We start from the raw sequence: 22458 nt of genomic DNA on the forward strand, positions 1-22458 counted from the left end.
TTATTTAATATTACATGTTTATATTCAACTCTTAGTTCTCAAAAGTACTTTGACATCCCTGTTAGTTTTTCATAGTGCTTTTCCTCTGTAAAGATCCAAATACTCTACATAGCTTTTTAGTAGGACTTACAAATCAGAAAGAAAAAACAGGGAGAGGGGAGAGAAGAAAAAGGGGGGGGGGTGGAGAAGGAGGAGAGAGAAATTAAGAATTTCAAACACAAATATTAAAAATTTAACATGCTATGGTGGAATAAGCAATGCAAGTCAACAGACGGGCTTCAAGGCCCAGTTCTGCCGGTAACCAGCTAGCTATACAACTTTCTGTGAATCACTTAATTATGGTTTTTAAATTGTAAAAAAAAAAAAAAGTGATTTTGACTCAATGTTCATCTTAAATTCGGTTTTTCAAAATCTACTACAATTATTTTCAAATATTGTATGATAAAAACGGCTCAATTAAAGGTACGTCATTTTGCCATATGGAGTCCGTCCTTCACTTTTGTCTCAATTTGACCTGCAGCCTGAATTACTTGGGTTGCACATTCGAGATATACTTTGGAGGAAGAGGAATTGGGGAAAGATTCCTTTATAGAATGGGATGGAGCCAAGCAGGTGAGGGAGTTTAGGAATGAGTGCAAATGTATGCAGAAGACCTGGTCATTCTCAAATCAAGAGCACTGAAAATTCTGTTTAAATTTCGGGGAGGGGGATGTATGACAAAATCTGAGGGAGGCCTTGAGCTGAGGTTTTCAGATAATCACTGTCTCCACCCTTCAAACCTTTATTCCCCGGGTGGACTCCAAATCTGACTCCAGTTCCGGGTTCCCAACCAATCGCATCAAGCCACAACAGAGGGCTCTGCCAACCCGGGCACCGTTTCAGAGCTCTAGTGTGAGATTCACAGGACCCCAGCACCTGTCGGCCTTCCCAAAAGAAAGGGGTGGGAGGGAACAGTAGCTCTCTCCCGTCCTTTTCGATTCAAGCTACTAGCAGGTCCATATACCCTCGAGCCTGAAACAACCTCCGTTAGTCTGGGGGGAAGGGAGAGCTCCTCGCCCGTGACCCTCCCACGTATCCTTCCCCCACGGTTAATTCTCCAGTTTACAGGTCCCAACCTCCGACCGTGGTTTCTCAGGTACCCCGGGCCTGGGAAGCGTACCGACGGATGCAGAGACCGAAAGGAGCGGGGGAGGATGCATTCCGCTACTGGAAGAAAAGATAGGAAGGCAAGGGTGGGGGCAGCTGTGTTCCCCCTTAGCGAGGGCGTGAGGCCATCCGAGAGTCTGTCGAAGGGTCTGTCATTCCTTCACTCACTCACCAGGAGCAGCAGGGAGCATCTGAGGTCGGGTAAGGATAGGAAGACGGCAGGATTCATGGTAACGCCGGGGATTGCGGCTGGGACTGGGCAGGGTTGGGTTGGGTTAGGAAAGGGCTGGGCTCCGGGAGCCGGCAGCAGCGGACGATCCTCCCGGCAGCAGGACCTCGTCCTTTGGACCCGGAGCTCCAGCAGCGAACACCCGGGACAACTTCCAGAGAGGCCTCGCACACCCTCACTTCCGGGTCCTGCCCACCTCGGAGCATATTGGGAAATGTAGTTCTGCACCACTCTCACTGAGTACGTCATCGGGCATCCAGGACTTCTTTCCCATCAGGCTCTCGGCCCAGGGCCGCCGAGTCCTCCGTGCGCGGGGTTCTGTGGGATAGAAAGGGCGGAGGGCGGTGAACCTCTGTTTTTAGGGGATGGGAACTACAATTCCCAGAGGGCATGCGGTCGAGCGCCTCGGGCGGCCTTCGGAGGGGTTCTTCTAGTTTCAGCGCGCTGGGGTCTCTCCCAGCCGGATATAGTGTATTGTCCTGGCGGGAGGGGCGGCCCACTGGGGGTCGTGCCTCCTGGAGCCGTCCCCGGGACGTGAGTCCTGGAGGAGGCGAGGGTGAGTAGGAAGGGGCCTGGCTGGGGAATCTCCGATCGATCTGCATTGCCCTGGCCCGTGCCTCAGACTCCAGGCCCTCCTGGCCTGGGCTGTGCCCTGATCCTTCATCACTAGCCTCCTCGCCTTCTGCCTCTTCTTTCTGCACTAATTACTGCATTATAAAGTTGGAGTCACCTCTCAGGGCCTCAGTTGAATGAGTCAATAACTATCCCTAATTGTCTCTGTGGGCTCGTGTAGGGAGTAGATATGGGAAAGCACGTTGTAAACTGAAAAGCTCAGTGCGACTGTGATTGCTACTAATGCGTGGATCACTCCTACAGGGTAATTACGAAATTCATTAGCCAAGCAATTGAGGACCTTAATCTGGCCCTAGTTAGCTTCCCAGCCTCATCTACAAACACCGAGCCAGGTCCACGTGTCCCAGATATTAGCCACACAATCAGTACTAAGTACCAGGGAGGCATTCTGCTCTTTTGAAGCTCTTCCTACTCCTTGCCTGTACTCCAGCTTTCCTGCTGCCGTGAAATGGCCTTAGCTATCAGGAATGCCATCTCAAATGTCACCATCTCTGAGAACTTCCCCAAAACCCAACCCTTGAGTCCTGATCAGAATGACTCTTCTTTGCTTGTGACTGCCGCACCACTAGTTTTATAATTTTATATAATTTATATAATTTTATAATTATTAGAGCATGTATTACACTGGCTGGTTTTATAATTAGTTAATGATATCGCTACATTTTATGGCACTTTATAATTGACAAAGTGGTTTTGCTGTTCATCTATAAAAATTACAAAAAAACAGCATCATATATGTGTGTGTGTGTGTAGACATATATATGGTTTTTTTTTAAGATTTTTATTTATTTATTCGACAGAGAGAGAGAGACAGCCAGCGAGAGAGGGAACACAAGCAGGGGGAGTGGGAGAGGAAGAAGCAGGCTCATGGCAGAGGAGCCTGATGTGGGGCTCGATCCCATAACGCCAGGATCACGCCCTGAGCCGAAGGCAGACGCTTAACCGCTGTGCCACCCAGGTGCCCCGACATATATATGTTTTTTGAGGTAGAAAAGGACCCTAGAGAACATTTTTCCCAGGGTGGCAAAATTAGATGGTGGTAGAGCCAAGACTTTTAGTTAGGTCGCTCTCTTCTAGTCTTGTGTTCTTTTCTCTAGGCCATTCACTACCTCTCTGACAGAAGAGACAGAAATGGGGAATTCAAAAAAGAGCAGATGCTCATGAGTATGACCTCTTTAGTCCAAGAAATTAAACTTTGATCCTGCTGGCCCTCTGGACTTAGCACTCAGCCTATGACTTTTCATTGGACAAATATTTACTGATACCAGCTATGTACCTGTTACTGTGTTAAGTGCTAACACTTATTAGGTGAAATGTATATAACTGAGATCAAACTTCAGTGTATTTTTCAAAGGGTGTGAAGAGGTGTGTGTGTGTGTGTGTGTGTGTGTGTGTGTGTGTGTGTGATTCTGATATGCCTAAAACTCTGACCGCTTAGAATCTGAAATGACATGTATTAGAGTGCAGAACAGCACCTAGCACATAGCCCTCAACTTACTGAATGAATCAACATAGTCTACCTTTTTCATTGCTCATATTTTACAGAAAATCTGAGAGCTGAGGTAGCCTAAGGGCATGCTGCTTATTATTAACAGAATCAGGCCTACAGCCCCCATGCAATTCCTCCTTTCTTGTGTTTCTACCTCCACCCATTTTGTAGCTTCTTTCAAGTCACTAACATAATCCTGCCTGTGACAGTGGTTTTTCTGACATGACAGAAGTGTCTCACAAAGCCCGTATTTTCTGCCAGCATGTTAACTCAAATTGTCAGCAAAATAAAGACATGAAGAGCTGACCTTTACCAAAATTAAGAAAACACTTTCACTTTAAGGCAGAATTTGAACCAATAATCCTTGTCAATGACAACACAAGTACCAGCTCATCAGTAGTGATAAATTTCTCCTATAAAGCTCCCAGATCCTCCGGAGTCAGAGATTGGAGTGACGCTTTTTGGTGAAATCGGAAGAGGGCTTGTCTGACCTTTTGGCAGCTGTGAACTAGCTGCTTAGCAGCTGCTTTCTTTAGACATGCATGTATGCTCCAGTTTGCCGCGCTCCGCATGACTCCCTTTGTTTCTTACACTTTTTTACCTTCCTGGTTCTTGCAGGCATTCAGCTTTCATAGAGCATCTTACCTTTAGGAAGGAAGTTTAAGATCATTGATGCAACTACCCCTTTTTCCTTCCCATCAGGTGCTTGACTTTTCCCAATGAAATATGGTTAATCCTACTATAGTTTTCCAAGCAAAATCCCAAGGTCAAGAGACATAAGGAGAGACAAAAAGAAATTCTTCCTTTCGTCAGCATGAGAAAGAACTAAGTATTTATTTATTTATTTATTTATTTATTTATGTACAGAACAAAGTACCTTTTAATTTAGCATTTAAATTGAGTTGATTCTGACCTGACAATTAAGTTCACATCATAACCCTTTTGTAGCTTATTCATCATCTTTATTACCAATATCAGTTCTGATGTTTAGAATTATGTGGAATCAAATCAGAAGGCATTGTGGCTTGGGGCGCCTGGGTGGCTCAATCAGTTAAGAGTCTGTCTTCAGCTCAGGTCATGATCTTCAGGCCCTGGGATTGAGCCCCACATCAGGCTCCCTAATCAGTGGCGAGTCTGCTTCTCCCTCTCTCTCTCTGCTGCTCCCCCTGCTCTGCTCTCATTCTCTTTCTAATTAATTAATTAATTAAATATATTTTTTAAAAAAGAAGTCACTGTGGCTTTTGAGCCCTGTGCCTAAGGTTAAATAGTGAGCCTCCTTTTTTTCCTCAGATAACCCCTGATATTGGGGCGCCTGAGTGGTTCAGTCATTGGGCGTTTGCCTTCGGCTCAGGTTGTGACCCCAGGGTTCTGGGATGGAGCCCTGTGTTGGGGGGGGGTGTCCCTGCTCAGCAGGAGGCCTGCTTCTCCCTCTCTCACTCCCCCTGCTCATATTCCGTCTCTCACTGTCTGTCTCTCTCTGTCAAATAAATAAATGGAATCTTAAAAAAAAAAAAAGATAATCCCTGATAAGAGTCTTGGAAGCCTCCAACCCTCTCATTTTACAGATGAGCAACTTGTATGAAGGGTCATCTAATTTGCCTCATTATGGTGATTCTAGGTGGGACCAGGACTGCAGACTTTTTGAATCCTAGCATGCACATACTTTTTTTTTTTTTAAGATTTTATTTATTTATTTTAGAGCACAAGCAAGGGGAGCAGCAGAGGGAGAAAAGAAGCAGGCTCCCCACTGAGCAGGGAGCCCAACGTCGGGCTCGATCCCAGAACCCTGGGATCATGACTTGAGCCAAACGCAGACGCTTAGCCGACTGAGCCACTCAAGCGCCCCTCAGAAATGTTTTCTGTGTATAGTCATGGTTTAAATCATTGTTTCAGGGTGTTCCAGTTGTTGAGAAGACTATGAACAGATCAGAGAACTTGTTCTTTCCTGGCTCCTCATTAGCATCCCAAGTTCATGCTGCTGCTATTAATGGAGATAAGGGTGCTCTTCACAGGCTCATCATAGGTAAGTGGTCCCCATGAATAGAGAAACTTTAAAAATAACTCTGTCCTAAGGGAGTGTGTTAATCGTAGTTTTATGCAATGTACTCACATTTTAATAGCAACATATCATTATTTATATTTCATTGCAGAACTTGAACAAGAAAGTAATTAAGTCCTGAAATTTAAGAATCCATAAGAATATGGATTAGGATTAGGTGAAAAGTACTTGAGAAATATCTGTGTGCTTGACACTGAATCTGGATACGTACTCTAAGGTGCTAAGAGAATTAATTCATCTTTATAGTAATAGAGGTCTAGAATGAGATAGTTAATAATAATGATCTTTTACATTTAGTATATACCCAAGGTACTAAAGCTTACAAATAACTTAAGCGGTAATGATTTAAAGTTGATTCGGTGTTCTCCCTATCATTGATTCAATTGATTCAAATTGATTCAGTATTCTCCCTAGCATATAGATAGAGAGAGAGAGGCCCAATATTAAAGTCCTGGAAGGAGAGAACAAACTGAGTAGGAGAGACAGTATTCAAGGACAAAAATGGGTAAGAATTTTTCAGATATTAAAAAAAAAACCCCACATTTCCACCTATTCAGAAGTCATTAGTCTTTATTTCAAGAAAAGAAATAAAAATGTGTATTGTTTTTAATCTTTTTACATACTGGTGTCTAGTGACATGATTGACAACTTGGGGCTTTAAAATAAAGTCCAGACTACTTGAATTTCCATACTGGTTCCATCAGAATTCATTTTTGTCCTACATTTCCAGTTTCTCCAAAAACTTCTATCCATGCACCGTAAACTCTGGCTATTCTTTCCATTCCCCAAAATGTCATGAATTTTTTCTTTTCTCTATATATCTGTCCCCCCTCCTCTTTTCTACCCCTCACCTCCTTATCCTCTTCTCTGCTACACTCTTACATATCTTTAAAGACAAAATTCTTTTACTACATACTCTATGAAGCTTTCTCTTCTCTATCAGAGACATTATCTCCTGATACCTCAGCTTCAAGTCAGCTACCTGCTTTCACAGTTATTCCTTGGAATGGGATATCTTCCAGTAATCTGAGTCATTCATTCAAACATTCCACCATTCAATTAAAACTCTGTTACTTCCAGTTCACCTACTAATGAGAACAATAGTTTTTCAAGGGGCACCAGGTGGCTCAGTTGGTTAAGTGACTGTCTTTTGCTCAGGTCATTATCTCAGGGTCCTGGGATCGAATCCTGCTGAAGGGGGAGCCGGCTTCTCCTCCCCGCTCATGCTCTCTCACTATCTCTGTCGATGTCTCTGTCTCTCTCTCTCAAATAAATAAATAAAATCTTTAAAAAAAAATTTTTTTTCAAGTCACTGAGACTTGCCATCCATTATCTTCTGCAGTTTCAACCATCTATCTCCTTCTGTCTTTACTTTCCCTGCCATTCAGCCCTAATTCCGTGGTCTGCTGTTAAAATTCTTACCGTAGAAAAGTTATCTTTTTTCCTCACCTTCTGTCGAACCTGGCTGTTGCAATCCCAACTGTGGATGGACCTAATCGCTATACCTCTGCCAACCCCTGGACAATTTAACTGGTCACAAAGACTGGTAGTCCCCTACTGTGGTTACCTACCTCGAGTAGATACTCAACACTTCCTGCTCACCTCACCACATTTCTCCATAATGAGTATTCCATATTTTCTCACTCTACTGATACCTCTGACCGCCAATCTTCCCTCCCTCCATTCTCATCTAACGCTTTAATGTTCCCCACAGAAAATGAAGACTTTAAGTAGGAACTTCCTCACCTTTCAGCATGATATCTACAAACCAACCTACATCTGCACCCATCTTCTCTCTTTCTGCCAAAACAGAGCAAATATCTCTTTCTGTCAAACGTCTTCCACGCATGCTTTGTATTCATTCCGTCCTTTCCTACCTTCTCGGGGACCTTGCTTCCATTTTTTTAAAAAAACTTCTAATTATTACCCCTTCAACCTTTTCTTTGATTTCATATCCTTCCCATCAATATTTGAACGTGCTCTGTTGTCTCTATTATTTAAAAATCCCTTCCGTATTCCTTCATCCCACTCTAGGTGTTGTCATATCTCTCCACTTCCCGTCATAACTGTATCAGTCACAGGCTGAACTGCTCTGGCAGTGACTTAAGAAAGGTAGAAGTACGTTTTATTCTCACCATAGTGCAAATATAAGTGGGCAGTCTCTGGTGGATAGAAATCTCCACATCACAAAATCATCCAGGGATGCTGCTAGGACTTGGCTCTGCCATTGTCAACATGTGGCTTCCATCGGTGGGGCAAAAGCAGATACTTCTGTTGTGGTCATAGCCCAGCTGGCAGGAGCAGGGAGAGTTCAGAAAAACCATTTGTCATCGAGGAGGTGGACTGGACTTAGACACAGAGCCACACCTCGGACAAAGGAGGCTAACATGTCTCTCCTTTGATGGCATCATGCCCAGCTAAAATTCAGGGTGCTCGATTCTTAGAAAGAAAAATCAGAGAATGGATATGGGGGGCAATTATCACTCTCTGACACCAAAACCAAACTTTTTTTTTTTTTAACCTCAATCCAGTCTTTTATTAAAAGAAAACAAAACAAAGGGCACCTGGGTGGCTCAGTTGGTTAAGCATCCAACTCTTGATTTTGGCTCTGGTCATGATCTCAGGGTCATGAGATTGAGCCCCTTGACAGGTTCTGTGCTCGAAGAGGAGTGGCTTGAAATTCTCTCTCCCTCTCCCTCTGCCCCCCCACCCCACCCCCTGGCTTGTACATGCATGCATGCATGCATGCTCTCTCTATAGATAAAATAAATAAATTTTTAAAAAAATACTTATTGTGAAGTGTACATATAGAGAAATACATACAATTTACTAAGTTTAACACATTAATATAAAGTGAACATCCATGTAACCACCGCTAGGTCAAGAGACAGAAGAACATTGTTCCCCCAGAATCCCCTTAATGCGTTCTTCATTCCCCCTTGGAGTAATTTGCTATCTTGATTTTTACAGTAATAATTACACTGTAGTTTTACCACGTAGGTATAGACCTCAATTGCAATAGTCTAGTTTTGCCTTTTTGAAGTTTTTTTGTTGTGTTCCATGTTTACTTGAACTGAAAGTTCCATATACAGTTTTGTCATTTCCCTGCTCAAACTTCTTTAATTGCTTCCCATTATACTTGGAATAAAATTTAAAAGTGCACCTGTACCTCTTTCCCTCTCCAACTTCACCTTTGTCCACTCAGTTCCAAGAAAAACTGGCTTTCTTTCATTTTCTCAAACCCACCAAGCCCTTTTCTGTCTCAGGGCTTTTGCCTGAAATACTGTTCTCATCCTTCAGACCTCAGCTTCTATGTCACTTCCTCAAAGAGGCCTGCCTTCATCATCCAGGCTCAGTGAAATCTGTTTGTTGTGTTCTCTCTTGGAACTTTGCAGTGTTTCTTCATTAAACTTACATATTTATTTGTATGACTATTGTAACATCTCTTTCCTATAAGCTAGTAGCCTCTGTGAGAATAAAACGGGGTCTGTTTAATTCATCACTCTGTCTACAAAATCCAGTATTGTACTCGGCACATAGTATGGACATGAGATGTATTTGTTGAAGGAGTCAATAAATGTTATAATCATTCTTTTAAGTACCTTTCCTCCCAAGAAGCCTATAATCATCTTGAGGGCCAGGATTAATTGTGAATCGAGTTGAATTGAATTAAATTAAATTGACTGGAGAGAGGCATGTTCACACTAAATTCCATTGGAAATTTTTTTTTAAGTCAGAATACTGCAAGAAAAAATGTCTTATAAAATGAACTCTTTATGATTTTAATGAAAAATAACCTTCAAAGGAAATAAAACGTGCAATGTGTTATAAATTAAAAGTGGTTATACAGGCTCAGTCATACAAATTAACTAATGTGTTACATAACAAAACTTGAAATGTTGCTGCAATTTTAAATCCCCAAAGGAAAAAAATCCTTAAAAACAAAGCAGAACAAAATTATGTGAAACCAGTACAGAGCCGATAAATTTACTTTACAAATGTGTTCCCTCTGTGTTCTATCATCTTGTCTCATTACCTACTTTGAGCTGTAACACTGCTCATCTTTTCAGAATTCTGCCATTTTGTCATCTGTGCAAAGACAGTTGTACCTGTGCTTTTGGCATTTCCCAATATTTGTATATCCCTACCAAAATAACAACTGTGTCATCTTAAATTTCAGTGTATCTTATATCTTCTTTTATGTAGTGCATTTTGATGGTCTCTAAATATATGCTATTTCTCTTTCCTAAACTAGTAACATAGTACTACAGATGAATTATTTTTTTCCTGAATCTTTGCTCACCAGCTGCTCACTGAATTCATTCACTTTCTCTGTTTCCATGGAGAAGTATGTCAGTGATGTGTTCGACTCCATGGAAACAGATGAGCATCTCTTTCTACATACACAACTAATTAAATCGAACACTTTCTATGCTGCCCATTGTTCTGGAGGAGGACTGAAGAGGCTTTCCCTGAATGAGACATCATTTTAGTCACAATTTTTAGTGTTTAACCTAATACAATGGATTAATGTTTTAACATAATATTACATCCTCGATTCAGATGATTTAGGGCTCAGTCTTGGGCCATGAAAGCATAAACATACATAGTAAATTCCTTATATACCATGGCTATCATTTGTAGATATGTAGCTTTTTCTCTTAACTCAAATAATTTGGTTGAATACTAGCAATATAGTTGACAATAGAATTTACTAGATTCATTTTAATACTATACAATGTAGTACCGTAAAAAGAGTATGGGTTTTAGAGTCAGATAAATCCAAGATTTGAGTTCTGACTTTGTTACTTATTAGCAGTATTACCTCGGGTAAGCCACTTAATCTTTCTGAGCCTCAATTCCTCATCTGAAAACTATAGACTATAATACTTTGCTTGTGTGAGAGTTCAACGGGATAATGACTATAAAACATGAAGGGTGACTGTAGTTAATAATACTGCATTGTTTATTTGAAAGTTTCTAAGAAAGCAGATCTTTAGAAGTTCTCATCATGAGAAAAAATTGTTACTGTGTGGTGACGGATGTTAACTAGACTTACTGTGGTGATCATTTCACAATGTATACAAATATCAAATTATTATGTTGTACACCTGCAACTAATATAATGATATATGCCAAGTATATCTGAAAAAAGAATCTAGCATCACACCTGACACTTAGTAGACAATATAAATAAGACCTTATTACTGTTATTGTCAGTTTGGACTTACAGTGAAATGATCGAGTCTTACATAGGTTCAGAAATGTCTCAAAATGGAAAATCACTAAATGCAATGAAGAATAATACTATTTTCTTTGTGAAGACTAAACAGAAGAATTTGTAGACATGCATATTGTGTAACGACTGATACTATCATCCCTGCCAATAGTGTTTGGGTTGCTTGAAGTGGTAAAGTGACAAGACAGCACCATTCTGATTCTTCCACAAGTTTTGATGCCCTGTTGATGTCCTAAACAAGTGTAAATCTCTAAGTTGTTTTCTCTCTTTGTTTGTGACATCTCCCAACACAGTAGTTAGGTAGGGCAAGGAGTCTTGTAAGTGGTAGAGCAGTGACATTATTTATTTCAGGTTAGGTCTTCCTTTACCTCAATGACCTTAAATGTTAGGGTCACTAAATATTTTATAAATGCTTATATACATATGTAGTTTTTTTTTTAAGATTTTTATTTATTTACTTACTTGAAAGAGAGCATGTGCAGATGCATGCCTGTGCCGGGGAAGGAGCGGAGGGGGAGGGAGAGGTAGAAGCAGACTCTCTGCTGAGCACGGAGCCCAATACAGGGCTCAATATCACCACCCTGAGTTCATGACCTGAGCTGAAATCGAGAGTCAGACACTTAACCAACTGAGCCACCTAGGCGCCCCTATGCATATGTGTTCATGGACTTACGTGTATATACATCCATACTAATAATAGTAATGAAATTAGCCAGCATTTCATAAAGTTATGTTATATGTGCCAGGCACCATGTAGGTGCTTTGCAACTCATTAACTCATTAAACAGCAAAACGCTACAAAGAATTTTGGGTACTGTTGTTACCCTCATTTCATAGGTGAGGAGACTAAGGTTTAGAGAGATTAAGTAATTTGTCTAATAAGTAGCAGAACTTAGATTGAAGCCTGGAAGTCTGATTCCAAAGCTCATGCCTTTAACTACAGAACTATGGATCCTCTATGTATGGAGGTATTTCTGCGTGCACATGCACATTCATATGTAAATAAGAAACACATGAGAGAAAGAACTGATTAGGTCTAAACCTTGACTGATGAACTTAATAGTTATCTAAGCTGGATTCTTCTTAACCTTTTTTTGTGCTACAGGTCTTTTTGGCAATCTGATAAAGCTTATGGACCCCTTCTCAAAAATATATTTTTAAGAGCTTAATTATGATATATAGGAATTCAAAGAAAAACAGCTATATTGAAATACAGATGTCAAACTATTCTAAAATTATGATATAGCAGTGTACCTACAATCATATTTTGTTAACACATTAAATAGCAAGGTCTAATGGAAGATCTAACAGCTATAATAATTTCGAAATAGCAGTGAGTATAGGGGCGCCTGTGTGGCTCAGTCCGTTAAGCACCTGTTCTTGATTTCAGCTCATGTCATGATTTCAGGGTCCTGGATCAAGCCCTGAGTTGGACTCCACGCTCAGCCAGGGAGTCTGCCTATGGATTCTCTCTCCTCTCCCTCTGCCCCTCCCCCTGCTCGTGCCCTCTCTCTCTCTAAAATAAATAAATAAATCTTTAAAAAAAGTCAGTGAGTGTAAATGCTATTTTAAGATGCCAACAACAACTATAATGAGATAAAATGCAAAAAAATTTTGGAAAGTCTCAAGTGACCTCAAAATGTAATATGTCCCTTATTATAATTCTCATTTTATTTATTTATTTTTTAAAGAATTTATTTATGTGACAGAGAGACAGGCAGCGAGAGAGGGAACACAGCAGGGGAGTGGAGAGGAAGAAGCAGGCTCCCAGCAGAGGAGCCCTATGTGGGACTCGATCCCGGAACGCTGGGATCACTCCCTGAGCCGAAGGCAGACTCTTAACGACTGTGCTACCCAGGCGCCCCTATAATTCTCATTTTATATGTCAGAACACTGAGACTCAGAAGTTAAGAAATTCAGTTGCAATAACCGCAGAGCTGAGACTCAAGCTAGTTTATTTGATTTTGAATCCTACGCTCTTTCCATTGTCCCCACATTGTCTTTATGACAATAAGCAAATCGTTTTTAAATGACCACAAATGCTTTCCCAAGATTGTGACAGTACAAAAGGTGTGACGTTCAGAAGTGGGTGAAAGCAGACGAAATGCATCTTTGATGCCACACACAGGTAACGTTTAAGAACAAGCAAGGAAGAGGTTAGTAGCAAGGCTAGATCGGCTCGCGGTGGGCGCTATCACCGGAAGTGACAGTCCTGTCTTCTGACGGCTAAGTTGGAGCTCTGGTTTCTGCACATACTAGTCCATTAGCCACACAGACCCTTCTGCTTCAGCCAGCCTTGAAATAACTGCCTGCAGCGGGGCCGTGGCTTTCCCGTTATGGTTCCAGCTCAGCTTTCGGAGCCGTGTTCAGGCTGAGCACAAGCGGAACGCCAGCCCCTGTTAAGCGAGCACCAATTGGTCATAGATTAGAGGCTCTCTCCACAGTTGCCAGAATAATTAAAACAGCACAGCACACTGGCCAGCTGCTTTCTATATTCGCTGCGCCTGACAGGAATTCAAATTCAAGTGCACTGCCGTCCAGCGAGTATCAGTTTACATCCCAAGCCCTACATTTGCACAACGTGTTACAGTTACCAAACGCTTCCAAACAGGAAATCATTTCACTTGAACGTCAAAATCAGCTGTTATGCAGACCGGACAGGTATTGGCTAAATGCTATAATTGAGGGAACTAAGGAAGGGGGTAGGGGAAGTAGGTAAAGACACGGGCCTCTCTCAGTTACTCTCTTTTAGCCAAGAAGCTCAGAACCTAATAGGACTCTCGTGACTCAGAAACTAGCCATAAAGCCACTGTCTCCCTAAAGCAACTCAAAACAGGACCCAAATGAGGCTGAATGCCGCCTTTCTCATCATAAATAGGGGAGACGTGCTTTCAGGTTCTTCAAATACACAAATTCTGCCGTATTGACAAGCCTAACATATTGGATGGTGGTGACATAATCCAATTAAATCTTCTCTGTTGGGAAGTGTAACACCCGCCACCCAAAAACAAGTGTTTCAGGGATTGAAGAGCAGGCTAGAAGTTTCCCTGTGCCTTGCAGGAGACTTGGGGAAAGCATAGCAATTGGCCTCAAGTTCTGTATCCTAGGAGGTACAGTTCCTATTAACCCCATGGTGCCGACTTCCCTTTGGCCCTAAGAAGCCTAATCAGTTAGGATTATCCCAGTGTGTGATGATTGCCTCCATTTCTCCACATTTTTCTTGTGACCACAGTTTCTAAATCTTCTCCATCACTAAAGTTTTCAATGAGAAATTAAATATGAATCACCATCATCTTGCTAATCCTAGGTCCTACTGTCTTTGCTCAACACTGGCAGACAAAGTGCCAGTAGAGAGTGCGCTTTCATCGTGAAAGACAACCAGAGACTGGCCTTATTACTGCATGTTCCCTACAAGTATCATTTTGACTCCAGAAGGCTCATGTGATAAAAGGAATGTGCTCTACCTATAATATGTTTTAGTTTTGTTAGTGAGTTTAGGCTTAAATGAGTCCTTATCTATAAATGCAGTGATAGACTCTCTAGAGTCTTCTGGATTAGACATTAGAGGGAATATTCCCCTGTGGAGGGAATAATAGCTATAGCACTGTGTTACGGCTCAGAAGGCTTGCGCGGGGTAGGGGTGGGGGGCTTCTGTTAACAGATACATTGAATCAAATGCAGAACTTGCCTCCATCTTCACAAGGAGACTCTGAAAAGAACACCTGCCTCCTCCAGGAGTTACACACAAGTTGTAAGGCTCTTTCAGATTTCAAGAGCAATGACCTTTCTTGATTTATGACCAGAACACATGGGAACACGGATCGGCAAAGCGAGTTATCTAAGAAACTATAAAGTACTTCTGGGTCCTATTACATCCAAGATTTAAATATATATTGAAATATTTAGCGCTAACACAGGAGCTTAATTTCAGGCACAACACAACCCAGACAGAAGGGCAACACCTTCTTGTTCTTCCCCTAGCATTTATATTTCCCTTTAAAAATATTTCATTTGATCAGTTTTTCTCCTGCATTAGCAGAGTTTATGCCAAAGCACCTTAAAGGTAACTGGCTTCCCTCATTTTCAACTTGTATATTACCCTCAAATTATATATGAATACCTGATCATTGTCTGTGATGAAAGTAACAAATTTTTTTCACTTAAAGAGCATGGCAGGAGGTATCTTTTGGTGTTTATAAGTAAACTTAAATTGAAGTATAATACAGTAAATACAGTAAACTAATCCTTGGTAGTGTACAGTTATTTAATTTTAACAAAACTATAGTGATGTAATCACCACTATCAAGATGTAGGCAAGTTCCACCACACCCCAGAATTTCCCTGTGTCCCTTTATAATCAGTCCCTTCCCACATCCCAGCCCGTGGTAACCACTGGTCTGTTTTCTCTCCCTGTCATTTTACCTTTTCCAGAATGTGCTATAAATGAATACCATATGTATCCTTTGAAACAGAGTTCTTTCACTTAGCATAAATGCATTTGAGATGTTTCCTTGTTAAGTAGATCAGTAGTTCATTCCTTTTTATTACTAAGCAGTATTCCACTACAGTTCTTTTGTCATTCTCCACTAGGACAATGGAGTTATTTCCGGTTTTTAGCAATCATGAATGAGGCTTCCATAAACATCCAAATATAAGTTTTTATGTGAATATAAGTTTTTATGTTTTTGTTTCTTCTGAGTAAACACCTAAGAAAGAGATTATTATGCCATTTAGAATGTTTATATTTAACTTAATAAGAAACACAGTTTTCTGTAGTGGCTGTGCCATTTTGAATTACTACCAGTGATGTCTGAGAGTTCTAGTTGTTCTAGATCCTCGCCAGCATTTGCTATTGTCAGGTTTGTTTTCAGTTTTCGTATTGTTTTAGCCACTCCAATAGATATGTAATGGAATCATATTACAGTTTGAGTTTGCATTTCCCTCTGTATTAATGATGTTGGGCATCTCTATATATGCTTATTCGGTGAAATGTTTATTCAAAAATTTTGCCCATCTTTTAATTTTATTGTCTGTCTTTTTATTACTCATTTGTAAAAATTCTTTTTTGGGGGTGTTGAGTTTTATAAGTTCTTTGTATGTTTTAGATACTAACCCTTTATCAGATATATCATTTGCAAATATCTTCTCCCATTCTGTGGGTTGCCTTTTAGTTTTGTAGATTTATTCTAAGTAAAAGACCTTATCAGATACGTGTTTTGCAAATACTCTCTCCCAATTCGTGGCTTGTCTTTTTATTTTCTTAACAGTTCTTTCAAACAGAATTTTTAATGTGGGTGCAATCCAATTTATCGATTTTTAAAATGGATTGTTCTTTGGTATCACGTCTAAGAAATCTTTGTCTAACCCAAGGTCACAGAGATTGTCACTTCAGTTTGCTTCTGAAAGTTTTATAAAGTTATAGAGGTGTTATGTTTAAAATTATGATTGATTTTGAGATCATTTTTGTATATGGTGAAAAGTATAGGTTGATGAGTTTCTGATTTGTTCATTTTTTGTTTTTGGTTATGAATTCCAGTTCTTCAGTTCCATTTGTTTAAGAATATCCATTGGTTTGCCTTTGCACCTTTGTCAAAAATCAATTGATCATATACTTTTGTAAGTCTATTTTAATACTCTCAATTCTATCCTATTCATCTATGTATCTCTTTCTCTCTCTCTTTTTATTTTTCTGGTATTTAACTTAAATTTGAATTTATGGTCATAAAATCGTTTATAATATTTCCATCTTTTCCATTTAATGACTTCAGGCTCCGTAGTGTTGTCACTGCTTTCATTTCTGATATTGGAAGTTTCTGTCTGCTCTGTTTTTAATGATCACTCTGATCAGAGATTTATCAATTTCACTGATATTTTCTAAGAACCAACTTTTAGCTTCATTGATTTTTCTCTAGTGTTTTTCTCATTTTAATTTCATTGATCTCTGCTCTTATCTTTATTATGTACTTCCTCTGCTTGTTTTGGATTACATTTGGCCGTCTTTTTTTAGTGTCCTAGGTAGAAGTATAGATCATTGATTTGAAGTTATTGTTCTTCTGTAATACAAATACTCAATACTGTATAATTCCTTCCAAGGTCCCTCCTGTGTAGAGTAGGAACCTTACAACACTACTATTATTTTCATTCATTTGATTATGTTTTTTTAATTTCCCTTGAGATTTTTTCTGTAACTCATGGATTATCTATGTGGTGTTTAATTCCTACATATTCAGTGATTTCCCATTATCTTTCTGTTATTGATTTCTAGTTTAATTACATTATTGTCAGAGAATATACTTCGTATAACTTCACTTCTTTAAATCTGTTAATGTTTGTTTTATGACCAGTATATGGTCTATTTTGGAAAATGGTCCCATCAGTGTTTTAAAAGATTATAAATCTGGCTGTTGTTGAGTGACATGATCAATAAATATCAGTTATATTCTGCTGCTTTATAGTGGTATTCTGTTCTTTTCTATCCTTGCTGCTTTTCATTTTAGCAGTTCAAGCAGTTATTGAGAGAGGGATATTGAAGTTACCAATTATAATTGTAAATTTTTCAAATGTTTCATCCAGTTCTGTCAGTTTTTGCTACATGTATTTTGAAGCTCCATGATTTAGTACATACACATTTAGGATTGTTATGTATTCTTGGTGAATTGATCCCTTTATCATTATATAATGTTTCTGTTTGTCCGTGGTAATTGTCTTTGCTCTGAAGTCTATTTTATAAGGTATTGATGTCTGATGTTAATCAGCTTTCTTTTAATTAGTGTTTAAATAGCATATCTGTGCTCATTCTTTTACTTTTAGCCTACTTATTATATTTCAGGGTGAGTTTCTCATAAATAGCATATAGTTGGATCTTCTTTTATCCATCTCTTTTTTAGTTGGTGTGTTTTTTATCATTTACCTTTAATGTAATTATTAATGTGGATTTAAGATTTCCAGTTTATTATATGTTTACTGTTCCCTCTGTTTCTCATTCCCGTTTTTTGTTTTTGTTTTTTTGGTCTTTCCTGTCTTCCTCTGAATTTCTTGAATGTTTTTAGTATTCCATTTTAAATTATATGTGGTGGGGCTATTTGTAACAGCTTTATTGAGAATCACCTTACTTCCATACCATACAATTCACCAATTTAAAGTACAGTTCAGTGGGTTTCATATATTCAGAGTTGTAGAAACATCACCACAACTAATTTTAGAACAATTACCCTCCTGAAGAAACCCTATCCCCTTTAGCTATGACCCTTTTTTTTTTAAGATTTTATTTATTTATTTGACAGAGAGAGACAGCCAGCGAGAGAGAGAACACGAGCAGGGGGAGTGGGAGAGAAGAAGCAGGTTCCCAGCGGAGGAGCCTGACCTGGGGCTCAATCCCAGAACACCGGGATCATGCCCTGAGCCGAAGGCAGACGCTTAATGACTGCACCACCGAGGCGCCCCTAGCTATGACCCTTTTAATACCTCCCCACCTCCCCAACCCTAGACAAGCACTGGGTGTAGAGTTCTTGGTTGACAGTTCATCCCCACCCTTACCCCCAACACTTCAAAAATGTGTCGTTGCCTTCTGGACTCCATAGTTTCTCATGAGAAATACACTGTTACTTGAGTTGTTTTTCCCCTATTGATAATGTGTTGTTTCTTTCTGGCTGCTGTCATGGTTTTTTCTTCTTTAGTTCTCAGGAATTTGACTATGATTGACGTAGCATGGATTTCTAGGGGTTTATTCTGTTTGGGTTTTTCTCAGCTTTTTAAATCTGTAGGTCTGTGTCTTTCACCAAATTTGCACCATTTCCAGCCATTATTTCTTCAAATATGTTTTTAGCCCTTCATTCTTTTTCCTCTCTTCCTGGAACTTTGATGACATGAATGGTAGATTCTTTGTTGTTGTCCCACAGAGCCCTGAGATTCTGTGGATTCTTTTTGTTTTTATGTTTTGAGTATGTTTTCTATCAGATGTTCAGATTAAGTAATGTTTATTGGTCTGTCATCAAGTTCAGTGATTCTTTCCTCTGTCATCTCCATTCAATGAGGTTTTTATTTTAGTTATTTTATTTCCTTACGTATTAAATATTTATTATTCTGAAATTTTCACTTGGTTCATCTTTATATTCTTTCTTTGCTGTGACTTTGTATTTTTCCATTTATTTCAAGAGTGTTCATAATTGCTTTTTGGAACATTTTTATTATAGCTCCTTTAAAATCCTTGTCAGATAATTCTTATATCTGTATCATTACAGTATTGGTGTCTGTTGATTGTCTTTTTTTGTTTATTTGTTTAAGTTAATGTTTTTCTGGCTCTTGGTTTGTCTAATAATTTTGGATTGTATCTTGGACATTTCATGTATTATGTTATGAGACTCTGGATCCTATTTAAATGTTCTATTTAATGGACTGACAATCTGTTTAGGTTTAGAATGAACTTTCTGTTCCAGTTTTCTGGACCATGGTTCTAATGTCAAGTTAGTTTTTACAGTTCTTGCAGGGCCCTTCTCGTCTGCCCTACTTAGCTGCTACCCAAGCTAATTTAGAACCTGGGCAATATTCCACCCATAGTTCAATTCTCAGAACTTTTGCTACTTTGATTCTGGTTAGTTTCACACATGGGCTGTTCAGAGTTATTTATGACTTCATGCACCAATTTAAAGAATTGCTTTCTCCAGCCTCCTCCTCTCCATAATCCTCCCTGCTTTCTAGTTGGGAAGGGGTAAGATAATACTTCGTTGCTATCCTTTGCTAATTCAGGACATGACGGTTTATAGGACTCCTCCCCATAGTCTTTGCTGCACCCAGTCGGGAGGAAAAGAGGTGTGGTTTCTTTCATTGTATGTGCTTTGAGTAGAGCCAAGTATAAGTGCTCCAAGGGCTACCCTCTTCCCAATCCTTTGTCCGGAGAGAACTGGCTTCCTGGGGGAATTTTGTATCTGCTCTTTGGTGTTTCTGGTTGTGGGCTACTTAAATACCCAGACTGTATTTAGGAGGCCAAAAAAAAAAAAAAAAAAAAGACACACAGACAGGGAACTCACCATCAGGTTATTCTGAGTCCCATAATCCCTAGACAGTTTGCCTTCTTTTCTCCACCTTTCATGTATTTTGCCCGGGGTTTTTAGTTGTAATTAGCACAAGAATCAGGGTAGTATGCACTTACTTCATATTGTCAAAAACGGGAAGCCAATCATGATTCAGTTTTGTATCTCTCATGAAAACATACCACAATGCTTAGCATTTAGTCTACACAAAAGGAAGGAGTGACTGAGGAAAATAAGTAGCTCCATATCTCACAATATTAATTCAGCATAACATATAGTAGTTAAGAATATGGCCTCTGGAATCAATTATCAGTTAGAATTTTAGCTCCACCTACTTTCAGTGTAATATAAACAGGTTACTTAACTTCTCTGAGTCTCAGTTTCCTATAATATGGGGATGGTAATATCTATCTCATAGGGTAAGTAAAAGTGGCATATATTTCATGCTTTTAGCACAGAGCTTGATAATAAAGTTAGTAAATGTACCTCCTAGTTGTATTAATAATACTAACAGCAGTTATCAAATATCACTATCTGTTTCATAGGAAACTCTGCCCTTAAAGACAAAGAAGATCAATTTGGGAGGACACCACTTATGTATTGTGTGTTGGCTGACAGACTGGATTGTGCAGATGCTCTCCTGAAGGCAGGAGCAGATGTTAATAAAACTGACCACAGTCAGAGAACAGCCCTCCATCTTGCAGCTCAAAAGGTGAGAAGTAAAATTACTTTGAAGTGTAAACCTTTGTGAGGTATTTATAAGTTGATTAATGGAACTATGCAATTGACAGATGATAAAGAAATCACAAGCATGGGACTTAGTTTCATATGCTTTCTCTAAAAACAATCTAAACTGCAGAGAATAAAGCATAGATAATGATCAGTGTTTCCATTCATTTATCCAAGTTCCTTGAGCAATGGAATTCATTACATGATCTAAGGTTAAGTCAAGGAAAAGGAATCAAGATTGTATGTATAATATGATTGAACTATATTACAAATCAGTTTATGCATAGGGGAAAAGCAAAGGCCAGAAAGAAAAACACTAAGATATATATATTTTTGAAGATTTTATTCATTTATTTGAGAGGGAGAGAGAGAAGGCACAAAGGGAGAGTGAGAGGAAGAAGCAGACTCCCCACTGAGTGGAGAGCCCACCGTGGGGCTGGATCCCAGAACCCTGAGATCATGACCAAGACAAAGCCATGTGCTTAACTGAGCCACCCAGGCGCCCCAACACTAGGGTATTAATAGTGGTTGGGTTTTAATATTGGTAATATGTATGAATTTTGGTACTTTTTCCTGTTTAAAAATTTTCCTCTGACAAGTATTAATTACTTTACAACAAAAACTTGCAGTCTCTCTTAAAGCATGGACATTAAGAAGCATAAAAGAAATTTATTTTCTTAATGTATTTCAACTTTTTAAAAATCTAAAACTATATTGCCAGTAAACAGGATTTTAGGATTTTTAAAGGCATTGTTAAGAGCTGAGATTTTTAAGATCAAAAAATTAAAATGAGAAGCTTCTAAATTTATTGAAAGACTTATCTGAAAATGATTTTTCCCTCCATAAAATTATGGTGTATAAAATATATTTCCAGTGCCTGATATTTTCCTTTTTATTATTTTAGACATATATTTTTGGAATAAAAAGCAATAAAAATTAGTTAGATCCAGCAGAAACTATTAGAGTTATTTCCCATTAAAAAATGTGAACCAGATATAGCTGATTAATTGAAGGGTTAGAAAAATACCTTTTTCAATTAGTTGAATACATAAAAAGAGACTGACATTAAGATATACTACTGAATATGCTAGTTACATGCTGTGATCAGTTAGGTCTGTCAGGTTATTCCCAAAGTTATTGCTCTTGAATTTGCTTTTCATTATAGTAATTTTTAAAAAATCTCCCTCATTTTCAATTTCGGTTTTAACTACTGCCTAGGTATTTATAACCTTTCACCTAGGCCTGTCAGCTGTTAAAATTATTCACTCAGGAAGTGCAACTCCGTTTAACTTGTTATCATCAAAAAGTAAACATTTCAGATTGGCAATAGTCCCAGTATTATGAATTTGATACACTTTAGATTTTTCATTGTGGTTCATTTGGTTTTAAAGCCCAACTTCAAAAATGTAGGTTGGAGGAACCTAACTTCACATCAAGTGGGTCATGTGAAAAAACTGGGGATTTGAGTTGATGAGCCTTCGGGACCTCATCTCTGGAGAGGTATAATGTGACCAGAAAGGTGAGAGAAGGGGTAACTTATAAGTCTCTCCACAGATGCCATGCATTGTTTTCTTTTGCTTTTTTTTTCTCCTTTATTTTTTTAAATTGTGATTCTCTACAGTATCAAAGAATAAATAGAACTATGATTTACATGTCACAATTTACATAACTGATTTCACAAATAACATGTTTCATGGTCTTTTGACTATCTGATGATTACACATTTCCCCCTTTGTCTGTGTTGTGGTTTGTTTTTGCATATTTGCCAAAAGAGGTAATGTATCCTTAGGCTATACTAGCACTAGTAAAATTTCCAGAACAAGGGTAGTAATAAATCTTTAGTACTCTACTCTGTCCAGATCAAAATTGGGTATTGTGTTTGATTTTGTGCTTTATGTAAAAAGC

General features: G+C 39.0%; 2 protein-coding genes across 7 annotated transcripts in view; one reads left to right on the forward strand and one right to left on the reverse strand.

Moving 5' to 3' along the window:
- Window positions 1-1610, reverse strand: part of ERP44 (endoplasmic reticulum protein 44) — a 92417-nt gene extending 90807 nt beyond the window's left edge. The window contains exon 1 of the mRNA XM_002914924.4: window positions 1319-1610. Within this exon, the coding sequence (XP_002914970.3) occupies window positions 1319-1375 (57 nt within the window). The 5' untranslated portion in view covers window positions 1376-1610. The remainder of the gene's footprint in view (window positions 1-1318) is intronic.
- The window catches only part of INVS (inversin), a 157482-nt gene continuing 136514 nt past the window's right edge, over window positions 1491-22458 (forward strand). For 4 of the 6 annotated variants that reach the window (XM_034664198.1, XM_034664202.1, XM_034664203.1 and 1 more), the window contains exons 1-3: window positions 1653-1931; window positions 5391-5520; window positions 20370-20536. In XM_034664198.1, the coding sequence (XP_034520089.1) occupies window positions 5415-5520; window positions 20370-20536 (273 nt within the window). In that variant the 5' untranslated portion in view covers window positions 1653-1931; window positions 5391-5414. Of the gene's footprint in view, window positions 1616-1652; window positions 1932-4198; window positions 4327-5390; window positions 5521-20369; window positions 20537-22458 lie in introns of those variants that run through there. The other 2 variants (XM_034664199.1, XM_034664200.1) reach the window with 2 other exon arrangements.

Source organism: Ailuropoda melanoleuca, chromosome 7 (genome assembly GCF_002007445.2).
Source record: "Ailuropoda melanoleuca isolate Jingjing chromosome 7, ASM200744v2, whole genome shotgun sequence".
In the NCBI taxonomy this organism is placed as follows: Eukaryota; Metazoa; Chordata; class Mammalia; order Carnivora; family Ursidae; genus Ailuropoda; species Ailuropoda melanoleuca.